Below are 16,752 nucleotides of genomic sequence, written 5' to 3'. Positions count from 1 at the left end.
AAACTTGTTTAAACCGATTCTTTATGTTTAAACTTCTATCTCTTGCATATTTCTACTGATTCTGTGATTTTACTACCTTTTCAACTTGCCTATGCTAAAAACCCTAATTTCTTAGTTCTAATCTTAGGTTTCTGAGTTTTGTTTCGATAATGTGTTCCGTTTCTATGATTCTGTGATTTTACCCTATGATTGCTTGCTAAGGTTATTAATTATGGTTATCCCTGCCTATTGTGTGATTTTGCCCTATTTTGTTCACTAATGTTTCTGATTCTTCACTTCTCCTACCTGTATCATGCTTATTCTACTAATTCAGACTATGCTCTACATGAATCCCTAATTTATATACGATTTTTGTCCTACTCAAACTCTTAGAGTTCTGGTTTTTGCTTACTATGTGCTTGTTCTTATAAAGTGGTGCTAAATCAGTGATATTTTCTACTTTTGAATCCTTGAGTCTTGGCGATTGATTTTTCACTGATTTCGCATGATATCTCTATTGATTTTTTAACCTTGTAAAATATTTTCTCACCTTATTCTACGGTCAATTATGCTATTAATTGATTTCTTAAGTATTTTCCTTGATTGAAATATGTTGAACCTAGCCTCTATTACATGTTGGGTACTGGTGCTATGTAGAAATATTTCCTTATTTGTTATGCTCAGCCTTATACAATTTTCTTCTTTTTTTGCCACATGTTTATTACCGTTTGAAGTTGACTCCTCAATTAAAGGAGTACTTACCTTGATTTCCTGACTGATTGATTCTGAGTCCCCATAATTACTGATGAACTTTAATTTTTACCTTATTTGCTACCTACTTTCAAACTATATATACGCACTCTCTTATTAGCACAAAAACGAACACTCTTGGTTCAAAAAGCTCTCTCTCACACACACACTTAATCTTTCTGCTCTCTTTGTGCTACTTGATACTATTCTAAGTTAGCCATCTGCAAGCCAAGGCTAACCATTGTGTTCTCCTGCTCCTACATTTTTGTTTATTGTCTTCTCTACTGGTATGTTCTAGTTTCAATTCAAGTTCCAACAACAATATGGTTCTTTTATTGCTTCAATTCATCATGTTTCTAGTTTGCTTTTACTTATGGTTTTGCTATGAGACCTGCAGTTAATATGATTACCCGATTAATATGTCATGTACTCCCCTTCCTTAGAATCAGTATGAGCATGTTAACCCCTCCCCTCTAAGTAGTTTGCACTCCTAACTTGTATGGTTCTAGGATTGAATCATGTGGATCCTATATACCAAATCCCCTTAAGCATTGTTGGTTCTCAAACTATGTCTAATTAGTTATGTCTAAGCATATATGTGCAATTCCTAAGACCTTTGCTTGTTATATGTGCACAATCAGGTGTTCTATGTATCCCCAAATCCCTTGACCCCTGTTTGTGATAATTGAGCTTGCTTTGGTTCTGTGATCCCTGGCTGTGTATGAACCTGTCTTAAAGCTATTGTGGTTGCTCCTCCAATATCTTTTCAAACTGTCTCTGTTGTTTTACTATGTTATTTCAAACAAACTTTCTCTTAGTACAGTTTTCCCACTAAAACCTTTCAACTTGTGTCAAGAACTTTTACTCTACTCCTAAGTCAATAAGTTCTTCCCCCTCCAGTATGTGTACTACCTTGAGATCCTGTCACGACCCTAAACCCGAACCCGGTCATGATGGCGTCTCTCGTGAAGATAAGGCCAACCAATTAAATCCAATTCACTTTTTAAATAGTTAAATAACATAAAAGCTATCTAAAACATGATATAGCAATACTAGGTAGCTGATAATGTCAATAAAATGCGAAAGTACAACCCAACACAGCCCTAACCAGGGTGTCACAAGTCATGAGAGTCTATAGGCCATATGAGAGGAGAGACACAGGGTTGCAGAAGTCAACAGCTACCTCGTAGTCTCCGAACGCTCACCTGAAACTGGAGGGATCAGCACTCGGGAGCGGTACCAGCTACGCCTGAATCTGCATACAGGGATGCAGGGAGTAAAGTGAGTACTCCAACTCAGTGAGTAACAAATGTAAATAACGACAGAAAGTAAGAAAACACGTAAGGCACAAGGCATTCTATAATGAAGAAGTAAAACCATTTAAAAGCAGTAAAACATTGGAAAGTCAAGTAAAATCATCTTTAAACAAGTAAACAAGTAATTAACAGGTAATTAAGGTAAGGTAAATAAATAGAAGTTTGCCCTTCGGGCAAAGTATCAACAAAATCTGCCCCTCGGGCAACATCTCAGAACAGTACCAGCCCCTCGGGCAATCACATAAAACAATACCAGCCTCTCGGGCTCAATCTCACATCACAATGGGTACCTACGCTCACTAGGGGTGTGCAGACTCCTGGAGGGCCCTTACAGCCCAAACGCAATAACAAGCCATCTCGTGGCATCAAAACTAGGCCTCAGCCTCATATCAATCAAACCATCTCATGGCATATATATATATATGTATGTATGTATGTATCTCAGGCCCTCGGCCTCTAATCAGTATCAGTGTTTCCTCACAACTTAGGCCCTCGGCCTTACTCAGTCAAAAATATTCACAAGCCCCTCGGGCAATAGTAAAATAGTGTTTCTCCGCCCAAATATCATTTAAAATATCATTATGTCTTAAAACTAAGTAAATATGGCTGAGTATGAAAACAGTGGAAAATAACATGACTAAGTTCAAGTATAAAGTCAAAACAGTGAGGAAATAGCAATAAAAATCCCTGAAGGGATCAAATAGTTGTCACGAAGCCCAAATATAGCATTCAGCCCAAATAATGATGATAGCAAATAGTTTTCAGTCAAATACGCGGTAAAATCATCAACCGTGCGGACCAAGTCACAATCCCCAATAGTACATGACCCCACGCTCGTCATCAAGCGTGTGTCTCACCTCAACATAGCACTACGATGTGCAATCCGGGGTTACAAACCCTCAGAACATCATTTACAATCATTACTCACCTCGAACCAGCTAAACCTCTAGCTCGTGACGCCTTTGCCCCTCGTATCGGCCTCTACGCATGTCGAATCTATCCAAAATCAGAACGAGGACGTCAAAATATGCTAAGGGAATAAAGACCAAGCGAAAACAATCAATAAAGGGCACAAATCCCGAAATTACCAAAACCCGACCCCCAAGCCCACGTCTCGAAATTTAGAAATTTTTACACCAATAGATTCCTTATCTTCCCACGAGTTCATACATATCAAAAGTTCTCAAATCTGACCCCAAATGGTCCTCCAAATACCCAATCATAAGTCCAAATTTCCAAGCCTAGTTCTTCCATTTTTAGCTTAAGTTTCCATGATTTTCTAGGTAGAATTCACATAATAATCAAGTTTTAAGTCCGAAAATCTTACCTTCCAAACTTGAATCCCTCTTCAATCTCCTTCAAAAATCTCCTAAAATGGCCAACAATGGAGGAAATGAGCCCCAAAATCACGGACAAGACGAGTTAAAAACAATCTGCACAGGCTTGAATTTCCTTCTTCGCGAACGCGGTCAAACCCTCGCATTCGCGAAGCACAAACTTACTTTGACCAACTTTTCCTCTATGCGAACTCGACATGACCAGCACGAATGCGATGCTTCCTCTACCTTACCCTTCGCGAACGCGCTCACCCTTCCGCGAACACGATGAACACTTGACCTCGAACTCATCTGACCCAAATTCCTTTACGCGATCGTGAAGACCTTCTCGCGAACGCGATGCACCACTTAACAGCCCTCCGCGAACGCAAAGCCCTTCTCGCGAAAGCGAAGGCTTAATCCTTTCCTTCCTCAACTGCCTCTTCCCGAACGCGAGACTCCAGTCGCGAATGCGAAGGGTAAAATCTCTGCAACAGCTGAACAGATTTTCTGCAATTTCCTAACTCCAAAAATGATCTGATAGACCACCCAAAACTCACCCGAGGCCCCCGGGACCTCAACCAAAGGCACCAACACATCCTAAAACCTTATTCAAACCTGTTCCAATCATCAAAACATCTCAAACAACATCAAATCACCCAGAACACATCGGATTCAAGCCTAAATTTCTAAAATCTTCCGAAATACGCTTTTGATCAAAAACCCAACCAAACCACGTCCGAATGACCTGAAATTTTACACACACATACCAAATGACACAACGAAGCTACTGCAACTCTCGGAAATTCCATTCCGACCCCTATATCAAAATCTTTCATATCAACCCGAAATCGCCGAAATCTCAACTTCACCAATTCAAGCTTAAATCTACTACGAACCTCCAAAATTCATTCCAATCACGCTCCTAAGTCACAAATCACCTCCCAAAGCTAACCGAACCATCGGAACTCACATCCAAGACCTCTAACACATAAGTCAACATCCAGTTGACTTTTCCAACTCAAACTTCCTTAAAAAAGACTAAGTGTTTCAAACCTTACCAAAATCATTCCGGACTCGATCCGACCAACCCAATACCATAAAACACGGATAACGAAGCATAAATAAGTAGAAATAGGGAAAATGGAGCGGTAACTCATGAAACGACTGGCCGGGTCATCACATCCTCCCCAACTTAAACAAATGTTCGTCTGCGAACGAATCAAGAAACATACCTGAAGCCTCAAACAGGTGAAGATATTTGCTCTGCATCTCTCGCTCGGTCTCCCAGGTATCCTCCTACACGGGCCGACCTCTCCACTACACTTTGACTGAAGTTATATCCTTTGTTCTCAACTTCCAAACCTGCCGATCCAAAATTGCTACTGGCTCCGCATCATAAGTCAAATCATCATCCAACTGAACCATGTTGAAATCCATAACATGAGACGGGTCCCCAATATACTTCTGAAGCATAGAAACATGAAATACCGGATGCACACTCGACAAGCTGGGTGGCAAAGCATGCTCATAATCCACCTCCACAATCCTCTGAAGCACCTCAAAAGGCCAATGAACCGCGGACTCAATTTCCCTTTCTTCCCAAATCTCATAACACCCTTCATGGGTGAAACCTTTAGTAGAACCTTCTCATCAACCATGTAGGACACATCTCGAACCTTCCTATCAGTATAACTCTTTTGCCTCGACTGCGCTGTACAAAGCCTCTCCTGAATCACCTTCACCTTCTCCAAGGCATCTTGCACCAAATCAGTCACCAATAGCCTAGCCTTTCCGGCTCGAACCAACCAACTGGAGATCTACACTGCCTCCTATACAAAGCCTCATATGGAGCCATCTGAATACTCAACTAGTAGCTGTTGTTATAAGCAAACTCTGCAAGCGGTACAAAACTCATCTCATGACCCTCCGAAGTCAATGACACAAGAATGCAACATGTCCTCCAATATCTAAATAGTGCGTTTTGACTGCCCATCCGTCTGAGGATGAAAAGTTGTGCTCAACTCCACCTGAGTACCCAACTCTCTATGCACGGCCCTCCAAAACTGCAAAGTAAACTGAGTACCTCTATCTGAAATGATGGAAACCGGAACACCATGTAAGCGAACAATCTCCCAGATATAGATCTCTGCCAACTTCCCTAAAGAATAGGTAGTACACACATGAATAAAGTGCGCGGACTTGGTCAGCCGATCCACAATCACTCAAATAGCATCAAACTTCATCAAAGTCCGTGGAAGTCCAACAACAAAGTCCATAGTGATCCTCTCCCACTTCCACTCAAGAATAACCATCTGTTGAGCAAGCTACCCGGTCTCTGATGCTCATAGTTCACCTGCTGACAATTAAGACACCGAGCTACGAACCCCACAATATGTTTCTTCATCCTTCTCCACCAATAGTGCTGCCTCAAATCTTGATACATATTCGCGGCACCCGGATGAATGGAATACCGCAAGATATGGGCCTCCTCCAGAATCAACTCCCGAAGCCCATCCACATTGGGCACACAAATCCAGCCCTGCATCCTCAACACTCCATCATTACCAATGGTTACTTCCCTGGCATTATCATGCTGGAATTTGTCCTTCATGACAAGCAAATGTGGATCATCATACTAGCGCTCTCTAATGCGATCATATAAGGAAGACCGAGAAACCACACAAGCCAATACCCGACTGGGCTCCGAAATATCTAACCTTACGAACCGATTAGCCAAGGCCTGAACATCAACCGCAAGAGGTCTCTCCCCAACTGGAACATATGCCAAACTCCTCATACTCACTGCCTTTCGGCTCAAAGCATCGGCCACCACATTGGCCTTTCCCGGATGGTGATATCATAATCCTTAAGCAACTCCAACCATCTCCGCTACCTCAAATTACGATCCTTTTGCTTAAACAAATGTTGAAGACCGCGATGATCAGTGAACACCTCACAAGATATGCTATACAAGTAATGCCTCCAAATCTTCAATGCGTGAACTATAGCAGCCAACTCCAAATCATGAATGGGGTAGTTCTTCTCATGGGGCTTCAACTGACGAGAAACATAAGCAATAACTCTACCCTCCTAAATCAATACACAACCAATCTCAACTCTCGAAGCATCCCAATACACGATATATGAACCTGAAGCTGATGGTAAAACCAACATTGGAGCTATGGTCAAAGTTGTCTTGAGCTTCTGAAAGCTCTCCCCACACTCGTCCAACTATACAAATGAAGCACCCTTATGAGTCAACTTGGTCAAGGGAGATGCGATAGATGAGAATCCCTGAACAAACCGGCAATAATAGCCTGTCAAACCAAGAAAGTTACGAATCTCTATGGCTAAGGACAATCTGGGTCAACTCTGAACCGCCTCTATGTTCTTCGGATCAACCCAAATACCCTTGATGGACACCATGTGCCCCAAGAAAGCCACTGAACTGAGCCAAAACTCACACTTAGAGAATTTTGCATAAAGCTTCTCCTCCCTCAATCTCTGCAACATGACTCTCAAATGCTCTGCATGTTCCTCCTGACTAAGCGAATACACCAGAATATCATTAATGAAAACTATGACAAATGAGTCGAGATAAGGCCGGAACACGTTGTTCATCAAATGCATGAACATTGCTGGGGCATTGGTCAGCACAAAAGACATCACCAAAAACTCATAATGACCGTATCGTGTCTTGAAAGCTGTCTTAAGAACATCCGAGTCCCTGATCTTCAACTAGTGATAACCTGAACGGAGATCAATCTTGGAGAACACTCTCGCTCCCTGAAGCTGGTTGAATCGATCATCAATGCGAGGAAAATGATGCTTGTTATTAATTGTTACCTTGTTCAATTGCCTATAATCAATGCACATTCTCATTCTGCGCTCCTTCTTCTTCATAAACAGAACCGGCGCACCCCAAGGTGACACACTAGTCTGAATAAACCCCTTATCTAGGAGTTCCTGAAGCTGCTCCTTCAATTCTTTCAAATTCACTGGTGCCATACGATACGGCGGAATAGAAATGGGCTGAGTGCCCGGCACCAGGTCAATACAAAAATTAATATCCCTGTCCGGTGGCATGCCTGGCAAGTCTGCAGGAAACACATCGGAAAAATCCCTCACAACTGGAACAGAATCAATATTGGGAGCCTCAGCTCTGACATCCCTCGCAAACGCTAGATATGAAAGACAACCCTTCCCAACCATACGATGTGCCTTCAAGAAAGAGATCACTCTACTAGGAATATAATTAGTCACACCTCGCCACTCGACCTGTGGCACACCCGGCATAGCTAATGTGAATGTCTTAGCATGACAGTCCAGAATAGCACAACACAGAGATAACCAATCCATGCCCAAAATGACATCAAAATCCACCATGCTCAATAGCAATAGATCCACTCGGGTCTCCAGACCCCCAATCAAAATCCCCTTGGCCTTTCATGAAATAGGGAATGGACATCGTTGATCCTCTACCAATGGCCCCAGGTAAAGCTAAGTTCATTTTGTTTATGACTGACTACTTTTCTAATTGGGTGGAAGCATAGGCCTTCGAGATGGTCAGGGAAAAAGAAGTTATAGACTTCATCTGGGACCACATCGTATGTCGATTCGGGATACCTGCCGAAATCATATGTGATAACAGAAAGCAATTCATCAGCAATAAGGTAACGGAGTTCCTCGAAGCACACAAAATAAAAAGGATCTTATCAACGCCGTATCACCCGAGCAGAAACGGACAGGCCGAATCGACAAACAAGACTATCATTCAAAACTTAAAGAAAATGTTGAACGACGCTAAAGGAAAATACAGAGAAATTATACCTGAAGTTCTTTGGGCATATCGAATGACATCGAAGTCTAGAATCGGGGCAACCCCCTTCTCTTTAGTATATGGCTCTAATCCTTGATTCCAGTCGAGGTTGGGGAGCCCAGCGCCAGATTTCGACATGCATCGTAGGAATCAAATTACGAGGCTATGAATACTACCCTTGAGTTATTAGATGAAAATCAAGAAGCTGCACTTTTTTCGGATAGCTGCATAGAAATAAAGAATCGAGAGATATTATGACAGAAGGACCAACCTTTGACACTTCGGAATCGGGGACTTAGTTCTAAGGAAAGTCACCCTCAATACGTGAGACCCAAATGAAGAGAAACTAGACCCAAATTGGGAAGGACCATATCAAGTCATCGGAGTCATCGGAAAAGGATCCTACAAACTTGGCACAATGAGAGACAAATAATTGCCAAAAAATTGGAATGTATCACTACTCAAACGATATTATTGCTACGATATGACCCTCTCCTCTTTTCCATTTGTATTTAAGACTAACTCATTGCAGATGTTCGATCGAAGACGTCGAGGGCACGCTTCTACACGAAAACCTTAGGTTTTAAAGCACGCATTGCACTCTTTTTCCCTTAGATTGGGTTTTATCCCAAATGGGTTTTTCCGGCGAGGTTTTTAATGAGGCAAAAACTATGTGCTACCTAAGGAAAATTCAACAGTATCCAAGGCTTCTTTTCAATCAACCTCAAATATTGGGGGCATCACCCTTGGAGGCTATATTTTCGAGAAAAATACTTCACGCCAAAGAGGGCCTCGATAGAAAAACTTTGTAATGGGCCAAACGGTCAGATGAATCGTGTCCATATAGAATAGTCGAGCCCCAATGGCAAAACATGTACACATGTATGAATTATTTAAAGAAGCATTCTTTCTATATCAAACATTTTGTGTCTCAAAGAAGTTTACTACTACACGAGCTCCGTACTTATGATTCTATGAGAAACGGCTCAAGGGCCAAAACACAAATACACCTCAAATACTCGGGGACTATCATTGACATTCAACATATTCGAGTTGACTAAACTCAAATTCATAAGACCTCAAAGAGGCATCCCTCGACGTAAAGGCCAAGGCCATCATACTTCGGGACTAACATTTCGAACAAATTCAAAATGCTATCGGGAAACAGGTCCAAGAGACACACCCTAAGGCTACAGCCATATTAAATGCTACGGTCGAAATAACGTGGCTCGTAGACGTCCGAACCTCGCAATAACAACGGGCCTTCAAATTCTATGAAAATCGGTTAATAAAGGCTACCCTAGGCAAAATGATCAAAGGCCTTCGATAAAATCAACCCTCGAAAAACAATAAGAGGTATCGAATTATTCAAATACAAACTTATGCTAAGGCACAAAAAACAAAAGGTTTCCAATCGAGACTAAACCCTCAAAAAACTCAATGGGTAAAAAATGCATGCCAATGCATAAAAAAAATTTATTAAATCTTTTAAGACGAAAAGGGAAAATTATAGCCATCTTTCAAGGCCATATCGGCCCAACCTAAAAGAACCTAAGTGCCAAAATATTTAGAGTTCAATACCTTGTTCTCACTCAACTCGGGCCTAAGGGTCCCACCATTCCGAGCTCGTATCAAATCGACTTAAGCATAGCTCGAGGATTCATCCAAAAAATTTAAGAGGTAATTCTATTTTAAGTTCAAAGATTGCCCATTGATTACTAAAAACCTAAAGGGTTTGTTTTACTTTGGAGTCTTAGCTAGTGCTAACTCGATTATTGAAGTGATAACATCAAAAATTTCACAAAACAAAAACAAAGCAGACTCTACTACAAATCGGATATGGAGCGGAAAGAAAAGGAATTCTTTATAAACATAAAAGGTATTTACAATTCCCACAAGGGGCCTTACACAAAAAAACAAAAAACAAAATCCTAAGGGCCTAGTCTACTTTGGGAGCCGCATCGTTGGGAGCCACATCTTCGGGAACCTCCTCCTCGGGGACTTCATCCTCATCTCCTCTGCTCTCAGAGCTACTAGAAGAGTCTTCATCATTGGAGAGTAAAGTGGCAGCCTCGTCCTCCAAAGTTTTTGCCTTTTCAATATCTGTTGAGAGGTCAAAGGCACGAGCATGCACTTCTTCGAGAGTTTCTCTCCAGGATTATCGCCTGGTGTGAACGACAGCACACGAAAATTTGACTTCAGTAGCAATAGTGATCTCCTTTGCCCGAATATTGGCAGCCTCGGCATCAGCTCGATAAGAGGCCACTAATGCCTCCACCTCAGCTTTAGCCTTTGCAAGTTCGGTGACTGATTTAGCTTCGAGCTCCTCAATATTTTGGCTCTGGGCCAAGCATTCCCCCTTTAAATTTTGAAGTTGGCATTCGATCGAAGTCAGTTGGGCCTGAAGCGAGTCTTTCTCTGAGGCAAGACGATCCATATGCTGCTTCCACCCCAGGGTCTCGGCTTCTTTTGCCTTGATCTCCTCTCCAAGTTGCTCCACCACTTTGCCCTTCAGCTGGGTCCGAAAAGTCGAAGTTTTAGTCACTAAGTCAAATAAACATATGACCAACTCCCAAGAAGTTTCATTACCTGCTCTATGAGTTTAGTCTGTTCTCGATGAGCCTTTGTCAGATCGGCTCGAAGGTCTCTGATCTCCTTCTCTTTTTGAACATAGAGGAGTTTGAGGCTATCCCTCTCTTCTACGAGCTTCTTGATTTTGGCCTCGCATCGGGCAAGCTCGGCTCGAGATTTAGAAAACGCTTGTCGATAAAGCGTCCCAACCTTTACACAAGGAAAAGAAGTCAGACTCAGAGAAACAAGAATAAAGCATGAACATAATTATGAAGGAAGAAACTCACTTGTTTCTGAAGACTTTGAGCCTCATCGAAAATAAAGGAAGTATCCGGGTGGGGCCATCTTTGACCCCCGCAAAGCATTCCTGGCAAATATCATTCCCTTCGCGGGTCATCCCCACGTCAGGAGTCTTCTTGGCCCAGGCATCTCAGAACTTTCCTTCAGAGAATGTTGGGCCGGGCGGTGATTTATCTAAACTAATTATCCCAAGTGATTCACTTGGGACATTCTCTTCTCTTTAAGAGGCCTCGGGATTGGACCCTTCAGGCTTACCCGCCAAACGTAGTTCACGACAAGGTGAGCTTCTATCACCCGATGGCTCGGGACTCTGCTCGAGCTCCCCTCTAAGATTTCTTCGGTTTGAGATTAAACCACATCGTCCATCACTGGTTAAGCGACCTTTGAATCTTCAGTGTTTCCCCTCTTCCGAGTTACCAACAGGCAGTCGACATTCTCTCCTTTTTCCTCTCCTCCCGAAGCTGTTGGACTGCATCAGCAGACCGGGCTGCAGGGTCGGCCCTAGGTTTTTGAGCCCTATTTCTCCTGAGCTTCGGGGTACTTGGAGGCGAGTCTCATTTCCTCTTCTTCACTTTGGATGGCTTTGGGATCTCCTCTTCACCTGGCGGAGGCGGCCTCATAGCAACATAATCTTTGAGGCATGCATAAAGAGAAAGTAGGTATTTTACAGAGAAACATCAACATATGAACAAAGGAACTCACCATTTTTTTTAGCTTCCCACCGACCCTTAGCCAAATCACGCCAACAACGCTCAGCGTGAGAAGAAGTGGAGGCCAGTTGTCGAACCCAACCGGCAAGGTCCGGAATTGCACCAGGAAACCAAGGGGAGGATGCACTGTCGAAAAGAAATTATATTAAAGAAGAGTAAAAGAAAGCAAAATACAGAGCATCCTCGACGGAGTTGTACTTACATTATGTTCCATTCCACGCGGAATAGAATCCTCTCGGCATGAATTAGGTTAGAGGTCTTGATTCGGATGAACAAACCATCCATCCTTGGTCCTTATCCTTATCAATGCTCGAGAATAACATCTTCGTAGACCGACACTGGAGTTTTATCAACCCACCTCGATAGAGGCGAGGGCTTTATAGCCTGATCAGATGGTCGAGGTAAATGACATCCCCTCGACCTTACTTAAAAAATACCGAAGCGGAAGAACAATATGCCAGAAAGAGAGGTAGATCTGTCCAAGGCTCACCCGATATTGTTGACAGAAATCGAGTATGACCGGATCTATGGGACCTAGTGTGAAAGGATATGTATACACACTTAAGTATCCTTTCACGTGGGTAGTGATGTCCTCCTCTGGAGAAGGAATCACCACTTCCTTGTTCTCCTAATTGCAGTCCACTTTCACCTGCTTGAGATCGTCTTCAGATATTGAGCAGATGTATTAGGACATGGGTTCACATCTGCCTAGAACTGATGGAGGTTTATCGACTTTGAAATCGGAGGTTAGCTCGCATGGCCCTGGAACGCACTCCTCGATACGAGGTTCCACTGGCGTCCTACCACCGGCCATCCGCGATAATGAGGAGGCTTTTTCTTTCTGAGGGATAGTATTAGATGTTTTAGCCATCACTGTCGTAGAAAGAAAGAAGAAGAAGTTGATATTGAGAGAAGCACAAATTAAAAAGGAGAATGGAATCAAAGAAGACAGAAATGCTTGTAATGATTTGTGAAAAGGTTTGTAAAGATTGTGAGGATTGAGAAATGGACGTATTTATAATGGTTGCTTCAATAGTTTGGGGAAGCTAATAGCCGACCAACAGCTGCCTTCTATTAATGACATTGGGAACTATGCAACGTGACCCTTCAGTCACTTCTGTCGCTGACGTTATGGGATTAACGTCATTATCGAGGCATCGTAGGACCAAGGATCAAAATGTTTCTTATTATTTTATTCTAAGAAACGCGAGGACTATCTGTATACGGTCAAAATCAGGTATGCCCGATTTGGTGGGCTCGAGGAATCGCTTCAAGAATAAGATCGAAATAGACTAGGCTCGAGCCTGAGGGCAGAGTTCGAGGCTTGAAGATCGAAGTGCTTGATGAATATCGAGGTCGAATATTACCAGCCTCGAGATAATGACGTTGTGTTTTTGCAACAGGAAGAGCAAGATTTCCACAACGGTCCCAAGATCATTGCGTAAATTCCGGAATGGATTTGTACGAGTTTGTACTGATTTGTACTAGGCGGTTAGACAGTTGTCCCAATAAGATTCCCTACTAAATATGAAAATGTACCTTATTAAGGATTCCCCTATTATATAAAAGGAAGCCTATTCATTTGTAACGGAATCAATCATTGAGAAGAGAATATACATTTTCACTTTCTTGCCTACTATTCATCTGAATCGTCTTATTATTATTTTATTATTCTTGTTGTTCTTGTTCATTTACCTCGAGGTCGCCCTTGCTCGAGGTCGAGGTCTGCTTACACGATCAGTTTGACTTGCCTTACTCTTAAATTTACACATTAGATTCCTTGTTTATCAATTAGTATTGGATTAAATCATATATCATTAAAACTACAAAACAAATTAAATCACATATTTTCATATGCTTCGAATTGTTCAAATCTATTTTGAAGTGGAAAAATAGCATTGTCCATTATGTATAAAAGTAATCAACTCTAAAAGGACTTTTCGAAAGATTTTGAGATTTCATTATCAACATTCACATCAAATTATTACTTCCTATGTATCACACGCTTCTTACGAAATTCGAGTTCGATATTCATTTCAAGTGCAATTTTCTTGGTAGAAATCATAGCAGTTGCAAATCCTTCTTCTCTATATTTATTAAAGAAAGAAATCAAACTTTTTTACTTTACAGAACTCTTTTTAAACTTATACATAGTCTATTAGGTGTAACAAAAAATGGACCTCCACAAATATGGGGTCTAAAGCGGTTGTTTTACTTGTTTTATGGATGGGCCGCCCCTGGAGACCTTTTCCAAAATAAAATACGACGAGAACAGGTACTCAAGACGTATAGAAGAATATGTTTGAGAGCAAGGAGGTGAGAGAAACTTTGATTGAAATTTAGATACACAACACATATAATAGGAAATATCAATGCGAGTGAATGTTTATTTGTTTGTCATGATGTAACAGACTAACAAGTTAATTACAATGATTTGTTTGCAAGTTATGATGTAATTATAGCGTAGTTCTCTAGTGTCGTATTTCATTGCTAAGTGTAATTAAGTTAGATGTAACTTTATTTTAAATAAAAGCTAAATTATAGGGAAGGGATAATTTCACACACCTTTTATGAGGTTTCGGCTTGTAACACATACAGAAGAATTTAAGCGCTTAGAATCAGTATATCAATGTGTGTTTCCATATTAACATAGAACTTAAAAGTTGATATACTGAATCCAAATTATTGATGGCATTGACTGGTGGTGGCCGGCACTAGATCTTTAGCATTTAGCTTCCCACATAAGTCAGGAAAACAGATACTGCACAATACAGAACTGAAAGCAAAATTCTACAGTATTATAGTCATTTTATAAAATATACATGATTCCTTTCATTATAATAATTTTTACTCCCTCCGTTTCAATTTACGTGAATCTATTTGATTGGGCCCGGAGTTTAAGAAAAAATGAAAACTTTTGAAATTTGTGGTCTTAAACAAGTCAAAAGGGGGGTCCAAAGTATTTGTGTGGTTATAAAAACTTTTGATCAGAGTAGAATTGTGAGTTTAAACTAAATTGTTTCCAAATATAGAAAGGAGTCATTCTTTTTAAAACGGACCAAAAAGGAAATATGTTTACATAAACTGGAACGGAAGGAGTAACAAAAAGTTAATTTTTGTTGGTTTCCATTTTCCATCAAAATGGAATAACAAAATTTGAACTCTGGATCGTTCTGTCTGCTAAATTCTATGTTACCCTAGTTTTTCAAGCAAGAACCGAAGAGTTGTCACCATTGATCTCTCTTTTTGATTTGATACATTCCGTTTGACCATGTTTTGCAACAAGCATCTCAAAGCTTTCAAACGTATGCTCCAATTCTACAATCTCCTCTTGGACATCAACCAAGGACATGTTCTCCGACGCGATTCGCTCTCTTAACCGGTGGATTCTGTTGAGCCCGGATTCAATTTTAGCTCCTATTTCCTCGAAGGTTGAACGCATCGCTGTGTTATCCTCATACGCATTCTTCCAATTCCTCTTCATGGATTGATATCCATCAAGTAACCTGAGTAGTTGCTCAGAAAGTGCCCTATTCCTGTCTTGAATGGCAACATTCCCTTGTTTTCCTCCATTGCTATTATAGTTCCTATCTTTTTGCTCTATGCCACATCCATGTAATCTTTCCACTAAACACTCATTCTTCTCTCTTAATTCATTTATAAGATCCTCCATTTCATTCAATTCATGCACACTCTTTGATAACTCTGCTGCCATAATTTCTTTCTCTTTTCCTAAACTTGAACACATGACCTCGAGGCTCTTCCGTGCTACCAAGCTCGCGTTAAGCTGACTCTTTAATCTTTCTTTTTCATCGATCATTGGCTCGTGCTGCTTCTTGTCCTTAGGCACATTGCTAGTAAGCTTAATATCGGTGTAACAACGCCTTAGTTTACATTCTAACGATCTCTTGTCACCAGAGGATTGACATTTCTGAATTCGTGTCCTAACATTATCCAGTATGGTCATCATCGTCGCCACCCTCAACATTCTCAGGCCATCGGTGCTACCTTTGTTACAAGCATCTTTGTGATCTTGAATTAGCTTTAGCAATAACTTAAAATTGGCAGCAACGCCTAAAAGCAGAAAATAATTGAAAAAACACTATAAGAAAATATGATCATATCATTAAGTCTACTTAGGACACTGCATAATGGAGTAGTTGATTATATGAAATTAACATTTATGTTTTAGCATTGAACTTTTTCATCTGAACCAATGTAGGCCATGAACTTGAAAATCCCCCACCCCTTCCACCCCCAAAATAGAGAGGAAAAAAAAACATGAAAATCCAGGAAAAATGGTGCCTAGCATTTTTATTTCTTGGTTATGAAAATCTTAATTCCATTTTATTTTCATTCAAAATGGTGATCACCCATAAAAAAACAAGAACGGTGCCATCAAACAGAAAAAGAAGAATATAAATTTAACCACCCCAAAAAGGGTAAAAGCAAAAAACAAAGGAGGAATTACCTTCTAAAGCTGAATCATCATACGATTGTTCTGATGTTGAAGGAGGAACAAAATCATGAAATGAATTAACACGAAGACTGCTCATGGTAAACGTCTCAAATATTAAATTAATTCTCTCAATAAACAAAGGTACGAGGGAAATGCCGAAATGAGAAGAAAAGAGGATTCTTGTACAAACGTCTGTATTAGAGAGATTCAAAGAAGAGAGGTTTCTTTGCGGCTGTTCCTCTCTTCTTTCTTTTTACTCTCTTCTCTTACATGAGCTTTTTAGTTCAGTCCTTTATAATTAATGCTTCTTAGCCATCTTTAATTTCTTCTCTTTAATATTCAAATGTATTTGTTGGTGTTAGATCATCAGAAAATGGTTGGCTCATAAAGTTATTGTTGCTTAATTGTTGGCAATTCTTTAACATATTCATTGGCTCATTGTTGCTTTGACTTCTTTGGACAAAAGCTGTTGGCTTCATCTAATGAGTCCATACTCATACATTAATTTATTTTCTCCTAAGCCCGCATA

General features: G+C 40.8%; 1 protein-coding gene across 1 annotated transcript; it reads right to left on the bottom strand.

Moving 5' to 3' along the window:
• Positions 1-14,446: 14,446 nt before the first annotated feature.
• On the bottom strand, positions 14,447-16,527 carry LOC104230072 (uncharacterized). Its single transcript, XM_009782809.2, has 2 exons — positions 16,236-16,527; positions 14,447-15,838 (listed from the first exon to the last, which is right to left on the bottom strand). Exons 1-2 carry the CDS (start codon positions 16,318-16,320, stop codon positions 14,970-14,972), a joined length of 954 nt encoding a protein of 317 aa, XP_009781111.1. The 5' UTR covers positions 16,321-16,527; the 3' UTR covers positions 14,447-14,969.
• Positions 16,528-16,752: the final 225 nt, after the last annotated feature.

Source organism: Nicotiana sylvestris, chromosome 2 (genome assembly GCF_000393655.2).
Source record: "Nicotiana sylvestris chromosome 2, ASM39365v2, whole genome shotgun sequence".
Taxonomy (NCBI): domain Eukaryota; kingdom Viridiplantae; phylum Streptophyta; class Magnoliopsida; order Solanales; family Solanaceae; genus Nicotiana; species Nicotiana sylvestris.
Note: the sequence above shows the minus strand (reverse complement) of the source record. Positions and strands in the feature narration are given on the sequence as shown.